Raw genomic sequence first — 25,993 nt, forward strand, 5'->3', positions numbered from 1 at the left:
CCTGGCCCCATTAGATTCCCGTGTAGAATATGTGGAATACCTGTGGCCAAGAACCAAAAGGCTCTTCAATGTGATATTTGTGATTTTGGTCACATTTCAGATCACAGTGCCTAAATATCACATCGGAAAGTACCTCAAATAAGGACAGTCCGATGACCCATGATATTGCCCGGGCTGTCTTTCTACCAAAACTGCCCTCCAAGACGAAACCAGAAATAGAATACCAATCGTCCTATCAAACTCTGAACAAATAATTTCATCTAATTATACTTATTACATAATGACCTCAACACAAAAGCAGATACTACATGTGAAAATTACAAAAACTTAAATGACAGTTACATTCCAGAACCTGGCCCGGAAGAAGACTGGATGTTAACACCCGAAACACCAATTACAGAAGACCAGAATGGTAACAATACTGATAATTTGTTAAGCACAGAATCATCAGAAAATGAAAAAAATATGATATCTTCGATGAATTAAGGAAATTAAAAAATGAAAACAAAAACGGACCAATTTATAGCCACTTAAACATAAATAGTGTAAGATACAAATTTGATGACTTTAAACAAATTTTGGATCACAATCTTACAGATTTATTAAAAGTATCTGAAACAAAAATAGATGAGAGTTTTAATAATAACCTTTTCTTAGTAGACGGCTACAAAATGGAACGAAGAGACAGAAATGCCAGCGGGGGCGGGCTTATGACTTTTGTTAGATCTGATTTACCATTTAAACGGCGATAAGACTTAGAAAGCAATGACCTTGAGTGCATGTGCTAAGAACTATCAATAACAAAAGAAGGTGGGGCAATATTAGGTCTTTATAAACCACCGTCTATGCAAAAATCAGTTTTTGAACAATGTTTAACAACATGTCTTGATAAAATGTGTATTTGCTTCGACCACCTGATATCTATAGGAGACTTAAATTTTGACTTGTTGAAAAAAGAAAAATGTAAAACTCTTTTAAATATCAGTGAAAGTTTTAACTTGAAAAATCTGGTAAAATGCCCCATGTGTATGATGAAAAACCCCACCCCACCCTTATAGACGTTGTTTTAACTAATGCCAAAAACTTTTTCTGTAACACAGTGAATTTTAACTGTGGCATAAGTGACTGTCATAATGTTATTGCAACATCCTTAAGAGAACAATGTCAGGCAGTATCAAGGAAAAGGGTTAAATTCAGAAGTTTTTTTTTTGATGAAACCAAGTTTAATGAAGACCTACAAAATGTCCCATTACATATTGCCCATGTATTTGATGATATAGATGATATTTACTGGACTCATGAACACATGCTTAAACAGGTTATAGATGAACATACTCCAATTAAAGAAAAGGTCCACAAGTAAACAACCCCCACCATACATGAACTCCCAATACCGAAAAATTATATACAAGACCCGGGCAGCAAAAAGTATCAGGAACATAAGTCAAGCAAAAACTGGTTACAGTACAAAAACTTAGGAATCTTAAAACCAGGATAAAACGAGAGTCCATATCAGTCTATTTTAAAGAAAGATGTGATGGGGGACCCTAATCCAAAGACTTCTGGCCCACAATAAAAAACTTATTATCCCAAAAGTCAACACAAAAATCAGACAGTAAAATTATTATTAAAAACACTGAAAACAATACACTGATTTCAGATCAACACCAGATAGCAGAAAAATTAAACACATTTTACATCAACATTTTTAAAAATATAGGTATAGAAAACAAAGTCCCAGTAAATGAAGAACACCCTAGCATTAATACAATATAAATAAACATGTATGTGAATGTATAAAAAATCTAAACCCCAAAAAGGCCTACTGGTGTTGACTCAATCCCTCCTAAAATTACCATAGCAGGTCAAAATAGCCTCAAAACCCCATTTACAATATAGCAAACGCCATTAAAAATAAAGGTCAATTTCAAGCTAAACTTAAGCAAGCACAGGTTAGACCAATATACAAAAAAGAAGATCCTTTCAGTGAAACAAACTATAGAACAGTTAGCATCCTGCCCACAATGTCAAAGATATATGAAAAAATCATTAGCAACCAACTCACTGAACATTTTAATAATAATGTTTTCCATCCGTATCTTTCAGCATTCAGGTCATCTTATGGATGTCAATCAACTTTATTAAAACTAGTAGAAGATTGGAAACAATCCCTAGATGAAAACAATTATGTACGAGCTGTTTTAATGGACCTGTTTAAAGCGTTCGATTGCTTACCTCGCAATCTAATTGTACTTAAACTCAAGGCATATGGATTAACCGAGCATGCATGTAAATTAATGTTAAACTATCTATCAAACAGGTCTCAAAGGGTTAAAATAAACAATTGTACTAGTAAATGGCAAGAAATCATTAAGGAAGTGCCTCAAGGCTCTATACTCGGTCCGTTGATCTTTAATATCTTTATCAATGATATTTATTTTATTTTATAGATAAGTCAACCCTGTATAACTATGCAGACGACAATACCCTTTCCTTCAGTCACAAAAACTTAAATACCTTTATGGAAAATATATAAGTAATTCCCTGATACACTGGTTCAATATTAACCAAATGCAGGCAAACCCCGATACATTCCAGGCAATATGTGTAGGTAATAAGACTTATTTTTAGTACTGCCCCTGGAATTTTGTTCTCGTCATTATGTCATTATGGATTTTTGTGACGTCATACGACCGACTGTCCCAGTTGTAATCTACATGCATAGGTCATTGGGTTTATAACGTTCCATTTTATTTATATTTTCTCTCTGATAGGCGTTTCTTGTTTGATTTAATTATTTTTATTTGTTTAGCAGTCACATAAACAACCATACTATGTAATATGGAATTTTTACACCCATATTGCTGCTTCTTCCTGTATTTTCGCGATGATTATCTGAGATATTAACTCCATGACGCTATATTCTCAAATCTTTTTCTATAAAGAAGGACTGTAGTTGACAATCGTTAATTGTTTTATTTGATCGTCCGTCAAAAAGTTGCAACTCTGTTACTCTTGTATCTTCAATGCAATTGAGTAATTAAATAGTAAATAAATTGAATGCGTTTTAATTCCCCTTTATTATTGTTTAATTTGAGTTACAATGCTATGACGTTAATTTACACTTAAATGTATTATGAATATTGCTGGGCAAAGTGTGAGGTTGAGCGCTCTATAACCAGGTTTAATCCCCCAATGCTTTGCATTGACCGTTCCAAGGCGGTGACCCCAGCTTTATTCATATTTTGTGTTTATGTTGGTTTGTATTGTGCTGTATTGTGCTGTTTTGTACTGTTTGGGCAATCGGTCACTTGCCTTAAATAAAGGACCAACTAATTGTTTTAATGAAAATTCAATACTGCTCCAGCAGCTGGAGTTTCACTTCTTTATATTATATAGAACTTGGAAATGTGAACAAAACGTAAAACTCTTAGGAGTTGAACTTGATTACCAGAAAAACTTTGATCCACTGGTTACAAATGTATGCAAAAAGGCAGCCAAACAATTAAATGTTCTCCAAAGACTAAGCAAATTCCTGAATGTAAGCACTAGGTTAATCATCTTTAAATCTTTTATCCGGTCAAATTTTAATGTTTGTCCCCTTATATGGCATTTTTGTAGAAAATCCAACGCAGAAACACTAGAAAAGCTACAGTTTAGAGCCCTTAGAATTGTTTTAATGACTATGAATCTAGTTATGATACACTACTAAAAAAGGTTAACAGTACTACTCTTCACTTAAACAGGTTACGCCTCATTGCGTCAGAAACATTTAAATGTATACACAATCTTTCCCCAGAATATCTTCAATCCTTGGTTAAAGTTAAATCCTCTACCTATAATGTCAGATATTCAAACATCCTCGAGACACCACAAGTAAGAACAACAAGATATGGCAAAAATTCCTTTCGTTTTGAGGCTGAACAGGTGTGGAACAGCCTCCCAGAGGGCATTTGCACAGTCGACACATATAAAGACTTTGTACGGCTGATCCGCACCTGGACAGGTTCAAAATGTAAATGCGCCATGTGTGAGTTACCTGCTTCTCACATTTTGTGCTTGTCGCTTTAATGGAATTACCATTTGTATTCATTTGCTTCTTAATATTAAATCACGTAAACTTGTTTTATTAGTAGCACAGCCCGATTAATATTTTTATTTAGTACTGCCCTTGGAATTTGTTCACGTCATTATGGATTTTTGTGACGTCATACGACCGATTTTCCCAGTTGTAATCTACATGCATAGGTCATTGGGTTTATAACGTTCCATTTTATTTATATTTTCTCTCTGATAGGCGTTTCTTGTTTGATTTAATTATTTTTAATTTGTTTAGCAGTCACATAAACAACCAAGCTATGTAATATGGAATTTTTACACCCATTATTGCTGCTTCTTCCTGTATTTGCGCGATGATTATCTGAGATATTAACTCTATGATTCTACATTCTCAAATCTTTTCTATAAAGAAGGAATGTAGTTGACAATTGTTAATAGTTTTATTTGATCGTTCGTCAAAAAGTTGTAATTCTGTTACTCTTGTATCTTCAATGCAATTGAGTAATTAAATAGTAATTAAATTGAATGCGTTTTAATTCCCTTTTATTATTGTTTAATTTGAGTTACAATGCTATGACGTTAAATTTAATTACACTTGAATGTATTATGAATATTGCTGGGCCAAGTGTGAGGTTGAGCGCTCTATAACCAGGTTTAAACCCCCAATGCTTTGCATTGACCAGTTCCAAGGCGGTGACCCCAGCATTATTCATATTTTGTGTTTATGTTGGTTTGTATTGTGCTGTATTGTGCTGTTTTGTACTGTTTGGGCAATCGGTCACTTGCCTTAAATAAAGGACCAAGTAATTGTTTTTAATGAAAATTCAATACTGCTCCAGCAGCTGGAGTTTCACTTCTTTATATTGCTTGCTTGTTTATGCTGTCCTGCTTATATTATTTATCTATCTGTCAGTTAACAACTTGTTTATTCTCCTTGTATATAGTGTATATGAGTTTCTTGTGTGTTTAAAAATAAAAATAATCATGTATATACGTGTATATATGTGCTATGTTGTTGTTTTTCATGTGCTTAAATATGCTTTTGTAATATGTAGTTATTGTGCTTGTGCTTGTAAATGCTTTTAAACATGAATTGTGTGCTATACTTGTTTTAATATCTTTTATTTTAATATAGGTCTGCAATGCTTTGTTTGTACAACTTAAAAATGTATAACATCTGTTTTAATTATGAACTATGCAAAAACAGCTCCAATATAGTTTTATAGGTATATTTACCTTTATCGTATTTGTGTGTAACTTACAAAATATCATGTTTTTAATGAACATTTTTACTAAATTTTGTGTTTTATATGCTTTAAATATGTCCTTGTACTATAAATGCTTATATAATATGCTTAATCTTTCTTTCTTTCAGCTCAATATACACTTGTTATATATATACATTTTTTTGTCGGGAAATAGCTCATGAGCTAGTGTTTATTGTTATTCACATCCGACGTTAAATAAAGATTCTTGTATCTTGTATATTGTACTAGTACTGTATTGATAAATAAAACATTTTTTAATTTTGAATGAGTTGTATCTTTTCATTGTGTTTTTGTTACTTGTGTGCTATGTACAGTCACATGTAACAGTAAAATATACTTTCGAATCACATATATCACAGACCATACAAGTATATATTGCTATATGTATCAGAACAGTCCATCTTCATTTCCCCTTTTATCAAAACTAAACAATTAGCAATCTTTATAAATAATAAACCAACAAAGACTTAAAATAATATGAAAATATTTTTCATTTTTATTGTGCCCAGATGAATTTATAAGTGTATTTCTTTGAGGTCAAAATAAAACAGTTTTTAGGTAACTTTCGAAGCTGACACTTTTTGGTTCATTATAAATGTACATATGTTTTATAACATAATTTGACAGACAATTCTAAAAATTATGGGATAAAGAGATAATACTCATTTTGAGAATTTTCCTTTTTTACCATAATTATTCCTACAATATGTTTTATAAAGCTATTTCTCCTTTATATTGTTTAGTAAATAGTTTAAAAACATCAATGGACACCTTTTAACTCTGTTGTGCAGACAATATTTGAACCATATTGCTGAATAAAAAAAATCATATAAAGCAACTACTTTTTTGTTACAATGTTTACAATACTAACAAAAGCTCAAATAGAATTGAAATAAATAAAACTTCCCCCAGATTTGCAATGTAAATGTAAAATGTTTCAAATTTTTCAATGAAAAAGACAATATAATAGCAATTCTCTATTAAAGGTCACATTGTATATATGTCGAACAAAAATTTAGAAGACATTCATTGTAAATATTCCTAAAAAAATAATGCACGCAATTTAATGTCACGTGATTAAATCATTAACAGTAAGATGCCTTAATATTAACCGACTGGAAATGAAATCAGAATCTTATAGCAAGCAAACGATTCAGCAAGTGCTGTATCCGAAGAAGAACCCGGTCAATTTATTTTGTCAGTGGACAGTCAGTGATAATAAACAACACAATACTGAGTTATTACCATTCACAACACTCTCACACAGTATTATACAGAAAATATATTTAAATAAAAAAACAGTTTAAAAACATCATAATTTATTTATCGTAAAATCAAGAAATTTACTCTAAACTGGTATGAAATTGCGGTTAAAACAAATGTGTCCAGACACTTATAGTCAAGTGTGACAGTGACAGAAGAATATGAATCAATATTTAAGAATAAAGCCACATTAATTAGGCGTATCAATCAATGAAATACCTTACAGAAACGTAATACATGTTGTGTATCGATTGAATAATGCAACAGGCAAAGATGAAAAGATCGGTGTCGCGAAATTATATGACAATACAGAATTAAACTACTAATGTACACACACTAGAACTAAAACTACATCAATCAATGAAGAAATAACTGTATACGTAAAATTATAATTGAAATGAACAGTAAATATTACGATTTCAGAGATCTGAGATGCAGACCGTATTTTTGTTTGATTTGTTTACTGTTTACCCGATACCTACCCGAATGGGATACAACTCTTGTTCGCCCCTAGTTTCAAAAAGACCGAATAATTATCTGGGGCACTGTCACAACCCTTTAAAGTCAATAAGTTATTTTAATACAAATATATTCCAGATATTATAATATTATAATAAAAACAAATTCTAGCTTCGTTTTCAATATAACGTTTCTAGTCCACCAAATGCTCTAGTCAAACAATGGATTCAATGCATGGGACAAAATCCACCCAACCAAGTAGGGGGTATTTCATAGGTAAATACCTAATAACTCAATAAGCTAGTTACAAACTGTATTTAAGAAACCATTAGCGTAGTAGCAGAAATAGCCAAGTTAATTATCGCTGTACATGCGTGTTTGTCGATGTAAAATAAACTTAAATTATCAATATCGTTTAAAACCTGTTTCATGTACTATGCGACACACTTAAAGCAAGTCACTATACTTGTGCCAAAGACACAAACGTTTCCAAACAAAACCCACACGGTTGCACTATAAGTAGATTTCCTGATATCAAAATAGTAAGCTATACATGGTCTACGTAAGCTCGATAGGTCATTGTAGCTCGGGTACTACTTATATGTACCCCGGGTACTCTTAAGTATACTTACATTTACACCGGGTACGGTAAATATACTAAATCGTACCCGTTAAATTTAATGCTAAATCGGTCGTTGTCGGCCATTTTTTTAAATTGATTAATTAATTTTATTTATAATTTTTTATGTAAATTTTCTGTAAACTGGCCTCAATTTTATCGAAACTCATACGCAAAAGGAATGTTAATGCAGTTGTTTTTTTAAAGACAAGCTTGTTTTAGATAATTGGTAGCGCGTTTTACGACATCGGATTTTGGGCGGGAATACAACTCGGGTACAGTCTAATATCGACCGGGTACGATTAAGTATATTTAGTTATTTACCGTACCAGAGGTACATATAAGTAAACTGAAGAGTACTCGGGGTACATGTAAGTAGTTCCCGAGCTAACATTTTCCAATCGAGCTCTACTAAACCATATCCCTAACTGTAATAAAACAAAACAGTGTAATATATATAATCTCACCTTAATGGGTTGCTGAAAAAAGATGCTTTGAACCAACCCTGTAAAGAAGGATACGAGCCACTCTACACTGCGTGCATAGCCAAACTTTAAGCCATAGAGCATCGTGAAGTAAGGACGATATGAGACAAGTTGAGATGGCTACAAACCAGGCAATGTAGATGAACCACCATGGCAGTCTGAAATAAAAGACGATAACATGTCAACAATTTTAATACTGGTAATAAGCGATTAAATAAGAGGACCATTTGCCTTCAATTGCTTCCAATACAATCAAGGTACATGTTTACTTTTCGAAGACTAAACCTTGTTTTTTTCCCAACCCGACCCATATTCAAGCATGGCCTGGAAAATAACATTCTAAAAGATTAACAATGTTTTTCAAATCTGCTGACCTTCGTTTTCAGCACACGCGACCCAGATTTAATCTTGGCCTAGATATTTGTAAGATTAAAATTGTGAATTACTGGAGCGTTAAGAGTGGTAACAAGGCTTTTTAAGATTTGATAATGTTACATATTTTTAAATTCCACATACCAGAAATTCAAAATTGGCCTAGATTTGGTCAAGATACATATTCTGACCATGATTCATGAAGATTTAGTAACAGTTGTAGCCATTAAAGTGTTTATTAGGTTTTTCGAAGATTTGACCTGATAAAAATGTGCTTAGACATACAAGATCTGGATTCAAACTCAGCCAATATATTGTCAATAAAAATGCTGTAAACGTTTCATCAATATTAAATAAAAAATGTAGCTTCTACAGTGGTCGAAATGTGACACGTTGAGATGTTTTTTTCTATAGAGTGGTAACTAGCTTATAGTTTACAACAGACAATGCTTGACATAGACTGACCACTATGGTCAAATTTGACCTTGGACTGCTAAGGGTGAGATATAATTGGGAGGTGGTTGTTTCCCGCAACACCTTGCCTTATAACAGTTTACATCTGGCTGAGAAAGCAATGACAACGATTGTTTATGGCCAAATGTGACCTATAATCTCTTATATAGACCATAAACATGTTATCATATAAGGGCCGCAAAGGTGGCAGATTTCTCATATAACAAGACTATTGTCCAGCAATATGGTCCCCTACCGGTGAAACTCCACCATTTTCGGCCATATTTCTAGTCTATGTGTTGCCATAACAACCAGCATTCTTGACGCAGGAGCAAAATGAAATGACGTGCATAATTGCCATATTACCATTATCCGAGTTTCAAGTTTCATGAACAATAACTTTTAACGTTATCGCAGGATCCACCATTTTCAGCAATATTTTTTGTCTATTTGTGGCCATAGAACCAGAATTCTTGACGTAGGAACAAAATGAAATGACGTACACAATCTCCATATTTTCATCTGTCCATGTTTCAAGTTTGATGAAAACATATGATGAACTTTAAAAGTTATCGAAGGATCCACAAAACTGTGACAGACTTACAGACTCACGAACACACAGAGCGCAAATCATAAAACCCCTCCGGTTTTACCGGTAGGGGATAATAAATATTCTCAAATTAAAGCTAAAATTAAGTTGCATGAAGAACAATGAGTGGCAAGATTATATAAAAACTGCAGAGATTTAGATTAAGCAACACATAAGCATGCAGATATGTTAATTTGTGTAAAGAAACACTCACACCTACACAGTATGCTGACAGTTTGTGATAATAAACACACACATACAGAGAAACATTTTTACTTGTATACATGATATGATTGAAAGGTATTTCTTTTGACTTTAAGTGCTTACCCGATTACACTTGTCCCCATTTAACAACAGCAAAAGTGGCCACCAACGTGTAAATTTGATATAATTGATCAATACAATAATCAAAGTACTGGCAGTACTGGTGTGACGATGCTTTTGAAGAGGATGGATATAAAACATCAATTTAAGTTGATCTATATCACCACAATTGTGTATGTTGATACGAACATTTGGGTACGATACAAAATTTGGGTACGAAAATTTTGGGTACGAAAAAAAATTTGGTACCAATTTTTTTTGCGTACGAAACATTTTTGGTACGAAAAAAAGTTTAGGGGTACGGGGAAGTAGTACCCGTGGGTAACTTGACCTATTGAGCGAAACTGGGAGGCGGGTCACATTCTTGTTCATTAAGTGTGGCAATACATACATGATGATTCTCGAAAGTAGGTATGAGCACATAGCCGGACCATGTGAGCTCAATCGTATGAGCACTTGACTATTCGAGTTCGCCCACGAACATATGGATAAGTTAACTAATAACGAAATGACCTTATACATGTATATGCTGAAATCTAACAATCGAACGAAATATCAAACATGGTATGTACACTTAGGTGGTTGTGTAATTTCTGTAAGAATATCGTATTCAATATGTAAGTTTTAAATGATTGTGCCCGCACTTGAGTTTGTTGCCTTGTTTGAGTCTATACGCGCCTAGGCTGCACCCAGTGTGTGTATTTGTGTTTTTCCAAGGTAATGAGTTACCTCCGCGCTGAGGCTGCATAATGTTGGGACCCGGAGTGTGTCCAGCACTCCTACCTAATAAGATTAGATTGACGACAGTTGGGACGAATTTTGAATGATAGCTGCAATTTCCAGCTATTTGTTTTGTACTGAAATACTTTTTAATTCTTTATATGGTCAAATGCTGCGGGGGGGGGATGAGATTTTCCGGAAAAAAACAACTGTCAAGAATGGTGACCACAAAACATACAAAATATAACATCGCGCCGGGAGCGGTAATCGAACCGGTGTCGTAAAGGTGAAAAAGCGAACGTTCTTACCACTGCGCTAGCGGGACGGACAATTACGCAAAGAAATGTTGTTTTATCTCTATATATCATAGCAGTGCAGCGTTTACAATTTGCAGGTTCGAAATCGTTCGCATTCTTTAGTGTTGTGATCACGTAAAAAGTTAATTTTACATGTTTTTATTTGCAATTTATTTACTAAATCGAGAAAAAATATTGCAATTTCCAGCTATTTGTTTTGTACTGAAATACTTTTTAATTTTTTATATGGTCACATGCTGCGGGGGGGGGGGGGGGGATGAGATTTTCCGGAAAAAAAAACAACTGTCAGGAATGGTGACCACAAAACATACAAAATATAACATTGCGCCGGGAGCGGGAATCGAACCGGTGTCGTAAAGGTGAAAAAGCGAACGTCCGTACCACTGCGATAGCGGGACGGACAATTACGCAAAGAAATGTTGTTTAATATATATATATCATAGCAGTGCAGCGTTTACAATTTGCAGGTTCGAAATCGTTCGCATTCTTTAGTTTTGTGATCACGTTAAAAGTTAATTTTACATGTTTTTATTCGCACTTTATTTACTAAATCGAGAACAAATATCAAACAAAATAGAAAAATATTATAGTTGTTTCATTGGTCCATAAATATAAAATGGATGTAAAATTACTAATTTGAAATTAACGTTCTGATACACTTATTGAATCCGTTTCCCCAGGATATGCTGTCCTATTAATATTTACCTTTATTAACACGAACGACAACTCTGCTAGCAGAATGTTATCAATGAAAATCAACGAGCAATCTCCTACGCAGTGGCGAATGCTAAGGGAAGTAACTGAAAAATCCAGTTATCTCAATCGGACTGGCTCGGTCTTTTACATAGGACGCCATTGTGAAGAATTTTTTTACTGGTTATCAAACCTTGGACGCTGCTGTTCCAGCATCGTCAAAAAGCAAGTGTATGCCAGTAAAAGCATGCCTTAATGTTACTTCAGGATATATTTCTTTGGGTTATGAAAGAGGAAAAATAAATAAAGTACACTTACTAAGAAACTACATGCAAGCATTAAAACTTACATTCTGGAAGTATCCTTTCTTATACTGACTGGGGCATGAATATCAGTTCCACTGTGGACACCACTTGTCCTGAAACAACAATACCACCATATACAGATTATCACAATAAAATATTAATAAGCACAAAAAAGACATGCACTTTGAAATGCCTAATATAGTACATGTTGAAGGTGCGCAAATATTTTCAGAGGATTACTTCCAAGTAACAACATCTTTTAAAGACAGCTTGTAGTTACATCACAAGACTATTGCCAAGCAATGAAAGTCCCCTACCTACGCAGGATCCACGATTTTCAGAAATATTTGTAGTTTATTTGTTGCCATAGCAAACATAATTCTTGACATATGAACAAAATGAAATGACGTGCATAATTCCATATTGCCATCTATCCATGTTTTAAATTTCATGAAAAAAATATGAAAAACTTTTAAAATTATAGCTGGATCCACCATTTTCAGCAATATTTCTAGTCTATTTTTGTCATAGCAACCATAATTCTTGACGTAGGAGCAAAATGAAATGACGTGCATAATTTCCATATTGCTATCTTTTCATGTTACAAGTTTCATGAACAAATATGAACAACTTTTAAAGTTATCGCAGGATCCAGAAAAGTGTGACAGACTAACAGACACACAGAGGGCAAACCATAAGTTCCTTCTCCGATTTTACCGTTAGGGAGTAGGGACTAATAAATATTAGGGGCCATATCACAATACATATTGAATAATTGTGTGACATTAATACCAACACTTTAGTATAAAGTATAGATCGATTTGAATTTCAAAATTTGAAATTACAATTTGTATGTTAGTTCAATAAAGAAAATGATCTGGAAAGGAGAATAAATAACAAGACTATTGCCAATCAATACGATCCCCTACCGGTGAAACTCCACCATTCTCAGCAATAGTTCTAGTCTATTTGTTGCCATAGCAACCATAACTCTTGACGTAAGAATAAAATGAAATGACGTGCATAATCTCCATATTGCCATCTGTCCATGTTTCAAGTTTCATGAAAAAGTATGAAGAAATTTTTAAGTTATCGCAGGATCCAGAAAAGTGTGACAGACTGACTTACTGACAGACAGACAGAGCGAAAACCATAATTCCCTTCCGGATTCACCGGTAGGGGACAATAATCATGTTTATTAGCAAAAACTGTTTAAATAATTAATAAGGTTGAACTGAATGACTTTACTGAAGATTAATATATAATTGGAATGAATTATATAACATAATAATGTTAAAATGATGACATGATGCTTAATGTTAGGAAAACGTTCTATAGTATACAATTTTTATGAAGCATAGTAAATCAAGAGACCTGTATTCTGGCATCTGTTAAACTATAAAATGAAACATTTAGATCTGCATCTTAAATTACGGCTCAGGTAACCAATATTACTGAGATTATAATGCAGCAATAACAACATAATTGTAATCATAGAAGCAGTAAAATATAAATGTCCATACATGTCTTCCATAGGCATCATCAGTTTAGGTGCAAAAGAAACAGTGGGCTTCCGTTTTTTATTACGATGAACTCTGTCCTGGCGATGACACACTTTATGATCTGTATTGAGAAAGCTAGGTGGCAGGGAACCAAAAGGTTGCAACGAGTCTGCAACCTCAGTGTGTCCTGCACTGGGCGCTAACAGACTGAATGAGCCTGAATCATCCACGTGCACATTCATACCGATGGCTTTGCCTGCCATTTCCCAGTCAAACATGTCAACGGTATTAACAAATTCAGTAACAATTAGATTTGGGTCAAGGCCACACTCGAATCCCTTTACTTCACGAAACATATCATGAAACAGCCTAATGTTACTATAATTTTGCATTTCTTTGATGAATGTCAATAAACCAGCAGGGTTTTGAATGCTAAGGTGGTTGAAATTTCTCTTTATATTGACACCGCATGAATCAATTATTGTCTTTATGTCCTCAGAGGCAAAGCTGGGTTTACGTGAAGATTTCCGGGGTTTGGGTTTCACTTTCATAAACAGCTGGATGATGATCAAGTTTATTGGAAACATTATCAGACTGCTCTGTATACCTGAAAATATACATCACATGATAAGTCTTCTTGTGTACCCTTTACCAATTCTTAATGCGTTTCAGCGCTTTTGTTGTCCCTTACATAATCAAATTCAATTAAATCTCATGTTTAATTAAAGGGATAAATGTTTCATTTTCAACACAAGGTACTGGCGAGCAGCAAACAGTATACAAGCTGAACAGACGGCAAGTAACTTGCAGGCTGTTCTGCGTTATGCTTTGCATATAGCCATTTACACTTTGCTTCTGCGCGGGAAATGCGCAAAAAAACCTGCAAATGTATGTTTCAAAAACATTGATGCCCCACTACATATGTTAGGACACAGACAATACCTCTAGCTAGATAAAGTGGAGTTGCTATTAAACAAGATTTGTTTCTATTAAGACTTGTAGAACATGACTGAAGTGCCATATTTCTGCAAAAAGATTCCTTCCAATACCATCTCTTTGAATGCTTAAATGGGACCTTTTCACAGATTTTGACATGTATTAATGTATGTCATTAAATGCTTTATATTGATAAATGTAAACATTGGCTCTAAAAAACTCCAGTAAAAACAAGAATAAAATTTAAGAAAGAAAAAAGCAACCCTCAACTGGGCTCGAACCACTGACCCCTGGAGTCAAAGTCTATAGCTTAGACCACTCGGCTTTCCGTGCTCATACAATGATTGATGTACTTTATACTTTATATAAGTAATCCTCGTAGTGTCCCAAAATATAACAACAACAACCAAACTCTCCTAATTATTCAATCGTTTCACGTTGCAATGCTATATAATTTTCAGGTTTTTAAATCGTAAAAATAGACATATACAGTCAATCTTGTGATTGCGACCACTTGAATTTAGCGACTTTTGTCTTATGCGACCACTTTAAATCCCGTCCGAGCGTTTTAACAATATTTTCATATTGTATTAAGCGACTTTTGTCTTACGCGACCAGCGACCGCTGATTTTAGTGTATTTTGATGCCCAAGTCTTGAATTAAGCGACCGCTTTAAGGTAAAAGTGGTACATCTGTTGATCGTTCAGGGACAAATCAGTGTTGATTGTTTATCTAAGCCGATAACATGAACGATTTAACCTTTGTTATGATTTCACACCAGCCATTTTCCTTTGTCTCGATGACCGGTTATGGCCAGTGTTAATGCTGACAGCGTATCAATTTTTGGTGACGAAAAATTCAGTGAGTTATGGCCAACAATCTACGGGTTAAAGAGTTTACTATCTGGGACGTTAAGTGACGCTCGATTGGTCATTGTCGGCTCGGGTACTACTTACATGTACCCCGGGTACTCTTAAGTATTCTTACATGTACCCCGGGTACGGTAAATATACTTTAACGTACCCGGGAAATTTAAATCGGTCGTTGTCTGCATTTTTTTAATTAATTATATTCACATTTATGTCAATTTTCTGTAAAATGGCCTCTATATTATCGAAACTCATACTCTAAAAGCATGTTGACGCAGTTTCTTTTAAATATAAGTTTTTTTAAGATAATCGGTAGCGCGTTTTACGACATCGGATTTTAGGCGAGAATACAACTCGGGTACAGTCTAATATCGACCGGGTACGATAATGTATATTTACCGTACTCGGGGTACATGTAAGTATACTTAAGAGTACCCGGGGTACATGTAAGTAGTACCCGAGCCGACAATGACCAATCGAGCTTAAGTGACAAATTTGATCGCCGATTTTATTGCAGATACAATGCGCCGGCGCGACAAACATTTTCACAGTGTTCTCGAGAGGTGTAAAAAATAAACTTTTAATCACTAACATGTAGCGAAATCTGTTCATTAAAAAATGTAATTATTATTATGCTAATTAGTTTGTGTTAGCAAATTTTCCAATCAGGCGTGTTTATTTAGTTTGCAATCAAGGTGCTTTATTTATTTCCATATGTACCATAATCGAGTCAGATATATATACCGGTAAGCTTACATGCAGAAATGAAAATGTCAAAACGGAAAGTATTATCGTTTAATGAGAAAAATCGAATATTTGAAGTGTCGAAGAATAAAAGTGCACGTAAATTTAATCGCGAATGAGTTTGGAGTCGGAAAAACCCATTCTCCCTGCAAACCATTTACATCGTATGTAGAATAAGAGAGAACAAATACAACTTATTTTTAGTAAAAAATTGTTTTATTCATTTTATTTATATTTATTTTCATTTCAGAAGCTGAAATCGCTGTGTCAAAAGGAGATAATACTCTATCAGGATTTAAAATCAAAGGTCCGCATTCATCCCAAATGGCCTTTTTTATTTCAAGACCATTTTATTAAGAGACCACTTTTGGTTACTCCCTTTAGTGGTCTCTAAATACAAGATTGATTGTAATTGATATTTTAGAGCATGGTAAATGTTCAGTATTATTGTTTCCTCACAAATATCGTAATTACAACGACATTTGCGAATTTAAAACAAGTTCTTTAAAAAAAATCAATTCAACTGAAAGTGAATAGGCCCCTTGATGTATCAACCACTAGCCAGTGTTTGTATTGAAAGATTGTTTCATTATATTGAGACACATTAAAAATCATTTATCTTTGCTGAGTCAGACTAAACCCACAATTGTATCTTTAATTATTTGTTTCAGACTGAATTCAAAGGAGTTGTGTATTTACAAATCTGTGGAAGACAAAATCTGATGGGGATGTGTATTTAACTAACATGTTCAGATTAAAAAAATGAAGGAGTTGTATCTTACATGGTCTGAGAAATACTTAATCTGAAGGAGTGGTATGTTAAACGAAATATGCCAGAATAAACTACATGATTAGTACCTATAATAATCTGTGCCAGACTAAATCTGACTGAAATTTTCCTTTACTTATTATCCTTGCAAACCAAAATTTGAAGGAGTTGTACCTATGATTCTCTACACAATATTTCATATGGAAGAATTGAAAACATAATTTTGCCAGACTAAATCTTATGAAATTGTACCTTTAATGATCTGTAAAATACTAAATTTGAAAGATTTGTACCTTAAATGATCTTTGCGCGACTTAATCAGATTTAGTTATACATAGAAGGATCTTTTCCCAAACTAAATAAGAAGTTGTTTCCAGGTTACCCTGGTTACACCAATAACAATCAAAGTCAGGATAAATCTTAAGGAGTTGTACCAATAACGATCTGTGAGAGACTGAATTTGAAGGCTCCAGCCACGACCTGATCAGCGGGATCATCAGTTGGGATTCCATAGAACATGAGGTTTGTAAGCATGGTAGTGAGCAGGAGAGACAGTGTGCACGTGAGGCGCTGAACGCGCGTGAACTGGCTCTGAGGGGGCTTGGAGAAGATGCTGAACCACAGGTGGCCATCACGGAGGTCCTTGCTTGACTTGATCATGAAGTGGTACTTGGTCTTCAGCCTAGCCTCCTCCTGTGGGGGAACAGTATAGGATATTTAACTCTTTCCCACATTGAATTTAAAACCTTTCTTACTAAATTCAAGTTTCTAAGGCTTCATTTCCAACCTTTATTGATGAGCTGCAAACAGCATAAAACCTGAACAAGGCTGTTCTTGTTTTATGCTAGTTGCAAAAGCCATTTCACTTGGGTTCTTATGGGGGAAAGGATAAACTGCAATCTTAGAAAACTAGGCTTAGTGCATGTGCATACAGATGCTCAGCTTAAATGGTATTTTTAATCTCAAAGTAAATACCTTCTTAGCAAAAATCCAGCTCAAGCGGAAAGATTTGTCCCAGATTAGCCTGTGTGCACTGCAAAAGCTTATCTGGGACAGACTTAACACTAGTGAATAAAGCCATGTTTTTACAGGGTGAGTCTCGATTTATTATTTGTTCGTTCATATTGGATGGTATTTTGTTCAAATAATGACGTTCACTTAACCCATTTATGCCTAGCGTCTAGAAAAAAGGACTTTGCAAGCAGCATCAGGCGGCGTCTCATCAGGGTCTGCGCTATTTGCTTAGGGTATTTTCTGTAAGTTATATCTTAAATATAAAAAATAAATATATTAGAATTCCCTAATTTTGTAAATATATTGATCCAATTTAGAATGATGGGATAGTCCACTAGGCTTAAATGTGTTAAGTTGCAAACTATCTTTCCTGTGTAAGTTCATCAGATGTATAGCAATAAACCAGTATTAAGTGTAAATTTTTAAATAGAAGTTCTTCTGCTGTACAAGTGTGCAGAAACCACTCACGATGAGTGGAACATTTTCATACCAGGTGCATGACTTTAACATAATAGGAAGACCGCTAAGCTATGTGACATACCAAATATCAAACATATGCTTTTTTATATTTGAATGCAATTTAAAAATAGTTATTCGCCAAGTGTATGCTTATATTAACATGAGAGACCTGATTGCCGTGACCTGATAATTATTGTTTATAATTTAAAACAATATACTATATTATAAATCTACGAAATCCATTTGAACCCTCAGGTATAACCATTTTGACCCAAAGGACATGATTCGCATTACCTTGATAAAGGACACCCAAACCATGAATGTTACATAAACTTTCGATTTTGAGTGATTTTACCAAAAAAAAACAAACATAGATAATGCACGGCTGTGACACTAAAGAAATGGGTTTTCTGGAAGGATATAAAACTCTCTTTTCAAATATACACAAGCATTCTTGGCCTCAAAACTTGCAATAAACACCAGTAGCCTGACCATGATAATCTGTTTTATGGATTTAATTATTATGAAAGTAAATGAATATTTGCCAAAAAAGCATATTTTTCCCCAAAAAATGACCTTTTGACCTCACAAAAAGTACATCATTAACAAAATACTTACAATAAATGTTTTTCTTGCAAAGATTTTTTATTATCAGCATAATTAATAATAAAGTATTGTAATATTTCATTTGATTTGTAAAAGATCGCCATTTTGAAAATGGCGGCCATTTTGAAAAATATGAATTGGGTCCATAGCCTATTTTGTCTTAAATACTTTAAACTACCAATGAGCAAAGTGTGTTGCTTTTATCAAAAAGTGAACAATTCAACTGAATACAAGCACCATATGTTGTGGAGGATGTGACCGCGGTTAGATTTTAAGGCAGCTTTAAGGTTTGGAAGTGTGAACTCGTTGAATGCAGTTTTTTCTTTATTTTGGACTGACACAATATGTTGAGAATATTATACAAATGAATGTATCTGTAAAATCAAAAAAGAGAAAAATACTTGCTTACATAAATATGTTCAATTAGTATTGAAATTATAGATTTGAGTAGGAAAACCCTATTTTTTTGTACTTTAGGTGGCCTTTTTGGAAGCCATTTTGACTTATATGCAATAATTAATTCATTGTTTTTCATGTAGAAACATATTTTTATTACATGTAATTGATAACATAAAACAGCTCATTTCAATGCCGAAAACAGAATATTTTAATCAAATATGGCAGTAACATGTAATTTCCTAAATTATGGCGGTCATCTTGGCGGCCATCTTGAAGATGGCGGCCATCTTGAAAATTGGATATGGGTCCATAGCTAAAATTGAATAAAATACTTTTATCTACAAATGTGCCAAGTTTGTTGCTTTTATCAAAAAGTGAACAATTCCACTGAATACAAGCACCATATGATCCCGCTATTACCAACTATAATACTTTTGGGTCTTGTACTTCAAGAGACGAAAGTGTACAACACAATTCACACGATGCCGGACTGCCAATAGCTCAACAAGAGCACTTTATGCCCAAGTGAGCTCAACATGCTAACACTATTTTGAGCCCTGGAGTAACACTTAAACGTACTAGTAGAGGACTACTATACAATTGTAGCGCCAAATTTTACACCTCTTAACTTAGTACCAGAGATGAACATTAACAACACTGGTCACACAACACCGGACAACCACCATCAAGCAACAACAAGAGGACTTTGTTATATGGTGAGCTTAACATGCTATGCTGGGGCAGTTTTGATCCCAGGGGTATTATCAGAACACACGGATTGTGAACATCAAGTTTTACACAGGTCATCTGCACCTTGTCGTGTATACGGATATTAGAAAAGAAATTTTATTAAAAAGTTAATTAATTTTTATCACAGGGTCCTTACTTGAACAAACATTTTACAGGACCACTACATCATGCTTAAAACCAAATATCATGTAGCCTCACAGTTGTAACACAGACTTATTCTCTTTGAGAAATATTTATTTTTTTCAATATAAACATCTCTCAGGGCAGTCCCATAGGCATGATTTGAACAAACTTGGGAGAGGAGAAGAAAATCAATGTTACCATTATAAATACCCAAACTCTGGTGCTTGCAATTTCAGATGAGAATTTTCACTCTGTTCAAATATGGATAACAATTTACTTTGAGGGCAAATTTTATGCTTAGGGACATATTTTGAACCAGCTTTGTAGAGAACGTCTAAATGATGCCACATACTATAAAGTAACAAATTGCTGGAACTGCGTTTTTAGCGTTACACTCTGTGTATACATTTAGAAAAATGGTCCCGCCCATAGGCAGGCATATTGATAGATCTTAACTTACTTTGAATAACCTTGGTAGAAGATTACCCAAGGAACATGTGTGCTAAATAAGTTTTAATTGAAACATTAACAAGATTTTAAAAGTTTTATCGATATACATATGCAGAATACAAGACTCTGTAGTTGTCAAGGCAACTTCCGTTTTAAACCAAATGTTTTTTTTAAACAAATTTGGAACAACTTCATATATGGTTCAACCCAGCATTCCAATTTTTAACAATTTTCTCCAGCGATTCAAGGTAAGAGTTGCTTGAAGAACATTTTATTTCACTCATGGCCTGGCAACCGACATCATGGTGTCCTGAAAGCTCCCTATGATCACTGCGTGCTCATGTGAGTTTGTAAGGCTTTGCAAATAGTAAACTTCTTGACCCTACACTGACAGACAGTCATGCGGATCATCACACCGTGTTTCAAATGGCTGATACAGGAACACACATACCCGTGTGACAGCACCAAGGGTAGTTGCAATCTGAAGGAGAGCTCCCCTGTCCACTGCCAACCAATCATTGTAAATGAAAGTCCAGCTGTTGCCAGTCTGCACATCACGGGTATACACCTGGTTTAGGTACCTGGAGAAGTCAAGAGGAATATAAACCAGTTGCCAAAACGGAGAATATTAGAGTTATCAAATATAAACATGGTTCAGACAAAGTTGCGTAAGTTGCGTACAACAAACACTTTAAGCGTGACAAAATAGATAGTGAACAAATATACGCCTTGTAAAGGTAAAGACGCGTGAAGGAACATACAGATGGTTCTGATATTGGAGAGATACAAATAATTTAACAATGTGAAAAACCCAAACCTGCTTACTGTAGTTAACTGTGCATTCATATACACCTGGTCTTTATACATGCGAGAGGGTAAGAACAGATAGAACGAAGAAAAAATATACACCTGGTTTATTAACCTGAGTGAAAGAGAAATAGTAAACAGTATACACAGGCTTCAGATGATTGAGTGAACAAGAAAATACACCTGATTCAGATGGCAGAATGAAACAAAATATACATTTGGTTAAAATCTGAGTGTAAAAGAAATACACCTGGTTTAGGTGATGGAGTGAAAACGAGTACCGGTATACACCTTAATGCGGAGTAAACAATTATGCATTTAGTAGTGCAAATATCTAAATGAAAAATATGAACTTAGATCACGAAAGGAGTGTCAAAGAATATACACCTGGCTCAGATGCATTCATTCTACAGTGTTTTGACTTATGTTTACTTTGCAACGTTTATACCATTGTGGATTGTTGCCAGTGTTATCATGCCACAGTGTGACAGACTGTATTTCCCCGAGACATTGTGAGGTGGTGACCAGGAACCAGTCTTCAAAGCCTGCCTGGAAACACTTCCTGCCTGCAGAGCTGAGGCACTTCCTCCCACTTACACCCTCAGAGCCTGTTGGTACATATTCAGAGCAATTGTTCAAGGTTCTGTAAAAGGCTACTCTGATATCATTATAAATGGGGGCTTTCTTTGTATCAGTGACACAAAATTATTGAAAACTTGGGCATTAGACAATTAATCTGATATAGTATTATTATTGAATGAAAAAAAAACAACAAGGAAAGCTTGAATTTAAAACAAACAACAAAGAATAATAAACAATGTTTGTGTTTTCCAAGAGATTAATGAATATTAATGAATAACAATTGACAATGAACTTGCCCAAGTGATCATAGACTGATAAACAATAATGAATCTCCCTCACTGAGAGTGAGAAGACAACAGTGTCAGATGCAAATTGTGAGAAATAATTGCCAAGGTATAGATCGCTGAATCAAAATCATGTATATAAGAGTTTGCATCAATATTCTTATATATAATACTAGTATCAGGTTCACACAAATAATTCAAAAGTTGAACAGTTTCCAATAACTTCCCTAAAGCAAACAGTCTTTTAAGAACCCTACTACTCACCAGTCATGTAGAAATAAACATTTGCAGTGGTGCCAGCGTGTTTCCACCAGCCTGTTGCTATGCACACAAGATACAGATATTTTTCAGACTGGAGGTTGTCCTTACAATTGACCACACCCACCTAAAACACATGCAATCTATTTGATGAGGAAGAAGATGAGAGAACAGGTGGGACTTGTTTTGGTGGCTTTGACAATCCATTCAAATAAAAGACATTTCTTACTATATTTAAAAGGTTTAAAGGCCTTACTTTCATCCCAAAGTTACTCATGAGCAACAAACAAACATAAAACCTTAGTGTTAAACTGATAAAATATACTAATGAAAACAATGTCAACATCTTAAAAAAACACAAATTGAACTTGAAAAGCTATAAGGAGCACATACAAAAATAGAACAAAGTAGGAACACTAGATAAAAGAAAAGGCTGGATGTTCTGTACTTTATTAAACATGTGTTAAATCAGTATAAAGTCCTACATACTGTTCAAAAAGGAATATGTACATAATTCCTGCCTTAATATACTCAACATGGGTAGAACATGTATGTTTCCCAAAAAGGTATCCTAACGTTTTTTCTAAAACAAAATCTAAACTGTTTCATGTGTGAATCATAGACAATACGTGTGATTGCATTTTGTAATAAATTCTAACTCTTAATAGAGCTATAGTTTCATAAGACATTTTTTTGAAGAGTAAACCATGAGGGTAATCTATATCAATTATTATATCTATATGAACGAATGATAACACATGTTCAAGAAGCAGACAGACTACGGCTTTTTGCATTTGAGTTGCATATTGCATACATACATGACATGTCCAAACAAGAATTGAGTAATCCTTGAAGTCAATGTGCTGTAGTGAGCTAATAACTCACCAAAATTGTTGTATGCAATCAGATATCATTTCACAGAGGGTAAATAACCTAGTTCTTAAGTTTTAAATAAAACAACAGAACACTTCAATAACCCTCTATCCGTTATGAGACTGTTCAACACCAGCAAAATTCTGAAACTGCTCGTGACAACTTAACAAATGTACTTATAAGGTGCTCTTACTCGCTCCAAGTCCTTTCTGTCTGCGTTGCGGGCCCAGTGGACAAAGAAGATGTACATGGCCCAGACCAGGATCACTGTCGTGACAACCACGGGATTCTCAAAGAACGTGAGAAATAACTCTGCTTCACCTGTATAGCAAGGGAGTGAATTCTCTTTGGAACATAGTAACAACTCTTCCTCAGAAAAATAAGAGAGGAGTTAATTTGTATAGTAAACAAGTTGCAACTATCCTTTAATAGTGTAGGAAGGGAGTAAACTCATACAGGAAAATAGTAACAACTCTGCCTCACCTAAACAGGAAGGGATTTGACTCTTAAAGGGAAATAGAAAACACAGTGCCTCATCTATATATAAGGGGAGTCAACTCTTATAGGAAAATAGTATCAGCTCTGCTTATATGTGTAGGAAGGAGTTAACTCATATAGGAAAATAATAACAAGTGTGCCTCTTCTAAACAGGAAAGGAGTTAACTCTTCTAGGGAAATGGAAACCACTATGCCTCATCTAAATATGAAGGGAGTTAACTTAACCTGTAAAGAAAGGACTTGAATCTAAAAGGAAAATAGAAAGAACTCTTCCCGACTTAAATAGGAAGGAAAAATAGGAAAACAAGGGCTGTTTGTAAAACTCGCATGCTTCCAAAATGGACTGTCACTTGTTGTGGCAGCCAAAGTGTTAATACGTTACAGTATGAATAGTAAAAATTTAAAGAAGCATTGCTCGCATGACTAATGGAGTTGCTGATGAGAATCTGTTGTTTATTTGTCATTAACTTCAACCAGGCTTAAGCGTTCTTGAGTTATCATTCAGAAACCATTTTACTGCTTGGAGTCACTGTGACCTTGAACTTTGACCTAGTGACCTGAAAATCAATAGGAGTCATCTGCCGGTCATGACCAATATCCCTATGAACTTTCCTGATACCAGGCCTAAGCGTTCTGAGAGTCCTGAAAATCAATAGGGATCATATGTCGGTCATGACCAATGCCCCCATGAACTTTCCTGATCCTAACCCTATGCATTCTTGAGTTATCATCCGGAAACATTTTACTGTTTCAAGTCACTGTGACCTTGACCTTTGACCTAGGGTACTTAAAATCAATAGGGGTCATCTGCCAGTCATGATCAATTTCTGTATGAACTTTCCTGATCCCAGACTCAAGCGTTCTTGAGTTATCATCCAGAAACCATTTTACTGCTTCGAGACACTGTGACCTTGAACTTTGACCTAGTGACCTGAAAATCAATACGGATCATCTGCCGGTCATGACCAATGCCCCTATGAACTTTCTGATACCAGGCCATAGCGTTCTTGAGTTATCATCCGGAAACCATTTTACTGCTTCAGGTCACTCTGACCTTGACTTAAAGTCCTGAAAATCAATAGGGTCATCTGTCGGTCATGACCAATGTCCCCATGACCTATCCTGATTCTAACCCCAAGCATTCGTGAGTTATCATCCGGAAACCATTTTACAGTTTCAAGTCACTGTGACCTTCACTTTTGACCTAAAGTACTTAAAATCAATAGGGGTCATCTGCCAGTCATGATCAATGTACATATGAACTTTCCTGACCCCAGGCCTAAGTGTTCTTGAGTTATCATCCGGAAACGATTTGGTGGACGAATGACCGACGTACGAAAGGACCGACCGACCGACATGTGCAAAACAATACACCCTCTCTTCTTAGAAGGGGGGCATAATAATACCAACTCATTCTCACTTGTACATGGAGTTAACTCATATAGGAAATTTGATTTTCAATAAATAGTAACCATTTTATTGGGTGTTTCGTTGACCATTTTTAAAATGATTTTGAGGTACGATGATAAAGTATGCAATTTTAATACTGACAATATCTGATAATTCTGACAATCATGTTTGCAACATAACTGAAATGAGATCAGTATCATGTTAGCATATGTGATATATATAAATCAGTATCATGTTAGCATATGTGTTTTCAAATCATCATATTTCACTTTCTGAGAAATGTATCCTATGAGAAATGTATCCTAAGTGCATTCCTATCAGGATTGTAATGCAGAATAAGACTGAACAAAATAAATGTCCATTTTGTAAATGTCTTCTTTCAACTAAAGCCATTCTCTTTTTTTTCATCTAAGAAAATCTAACGTTTTTATTAAAATATTTCCTCCACTGACAGTGTACCAACAATAATCATCAATCAACTGATAACAATGGTCGTGAACCAGATAGCAGTAGCCCAATATTATTGATACTGGAAAACAAGCAGGTTGTAACTAGGCAAAACTTTCCAGCACAAAATAACATATTATTGGATAAAAGCAAATTCATGATAGCTTGTATCAAACAATTTAAATAAACAAATATCAATCTTAAGTATTATGATTCTTTATAAGATGAATGGCTACATTTAATATTAACTCAATCAAAAATCTAGTGTGATATTATATGCCCAAAAC

At 34.6% G+C, this 25,993-nt stretch overlaps 1 protein-coding gene across 1 annotated transcript in view; it reads right to left on the reverse strand.

Annotated features, from left to right (window-relative positions):
- The window catches only part of LOC127854474 (uncharacterized), a 97,281-nt gene that overhangs the window by 12,369 nt on the left and 58,919 nt on the right, over positions 1 to 25,993 (reverse strand). The window contains exons 17-24 of the mRNA XM_052389526.1: positions 23,545 to 23,672; positions 22,485 to 22,605; positions 21,803 to 21,962; positions 20,999 to 21,128; positions 17,181 to 17,439; positions 13,450 to 14,035; positions 11,971 to 12,039; positions 8,136 to 8,311 (exon numbers count right to left, since the gene is read on the reverse strand). Coding sequence (XP_052245486.1) covers positions 8,137 to 8,311; positions 11,971 to 12,039; positions 13,450 to 14,035; positions 17,181 to 17,439; positions 20,999 to 21,128; positions 21,803 to 21,962; positions 22,485 to 22,605; positions 23,545 to 23,672 — 1,628 coding nt within the window. The 3' untranslated portion in view covers position 8,136. The remainder of the gene's footprint in view (positions 1 to 8,135; positions 8,312 to 11,970; positions 12,040 to 13,449; positions 14,036 to 17,180; positions 17,440 to 20,998; positions 21,129 to 21,802; positions 21,963 to 22,484; positions 22,606 to 23,544; positions 23,673 to 25,993) is intronic.

This window comes from Dreissena polymorpha, chromosome 13 (assembly GCF_020536995.1).
Source record: "Dreissena polymorpha isolate Duluth1 chromosome 13, UMN_Dpol_1.0, whole genome shotgun sequence".
Classification (NCBI taxonomy): Eukaryota; Metazoa; Mollusca; class Bivalvia; order Myida; family Dreissenidae; genus Dreissena; species Dreissena polymorpha.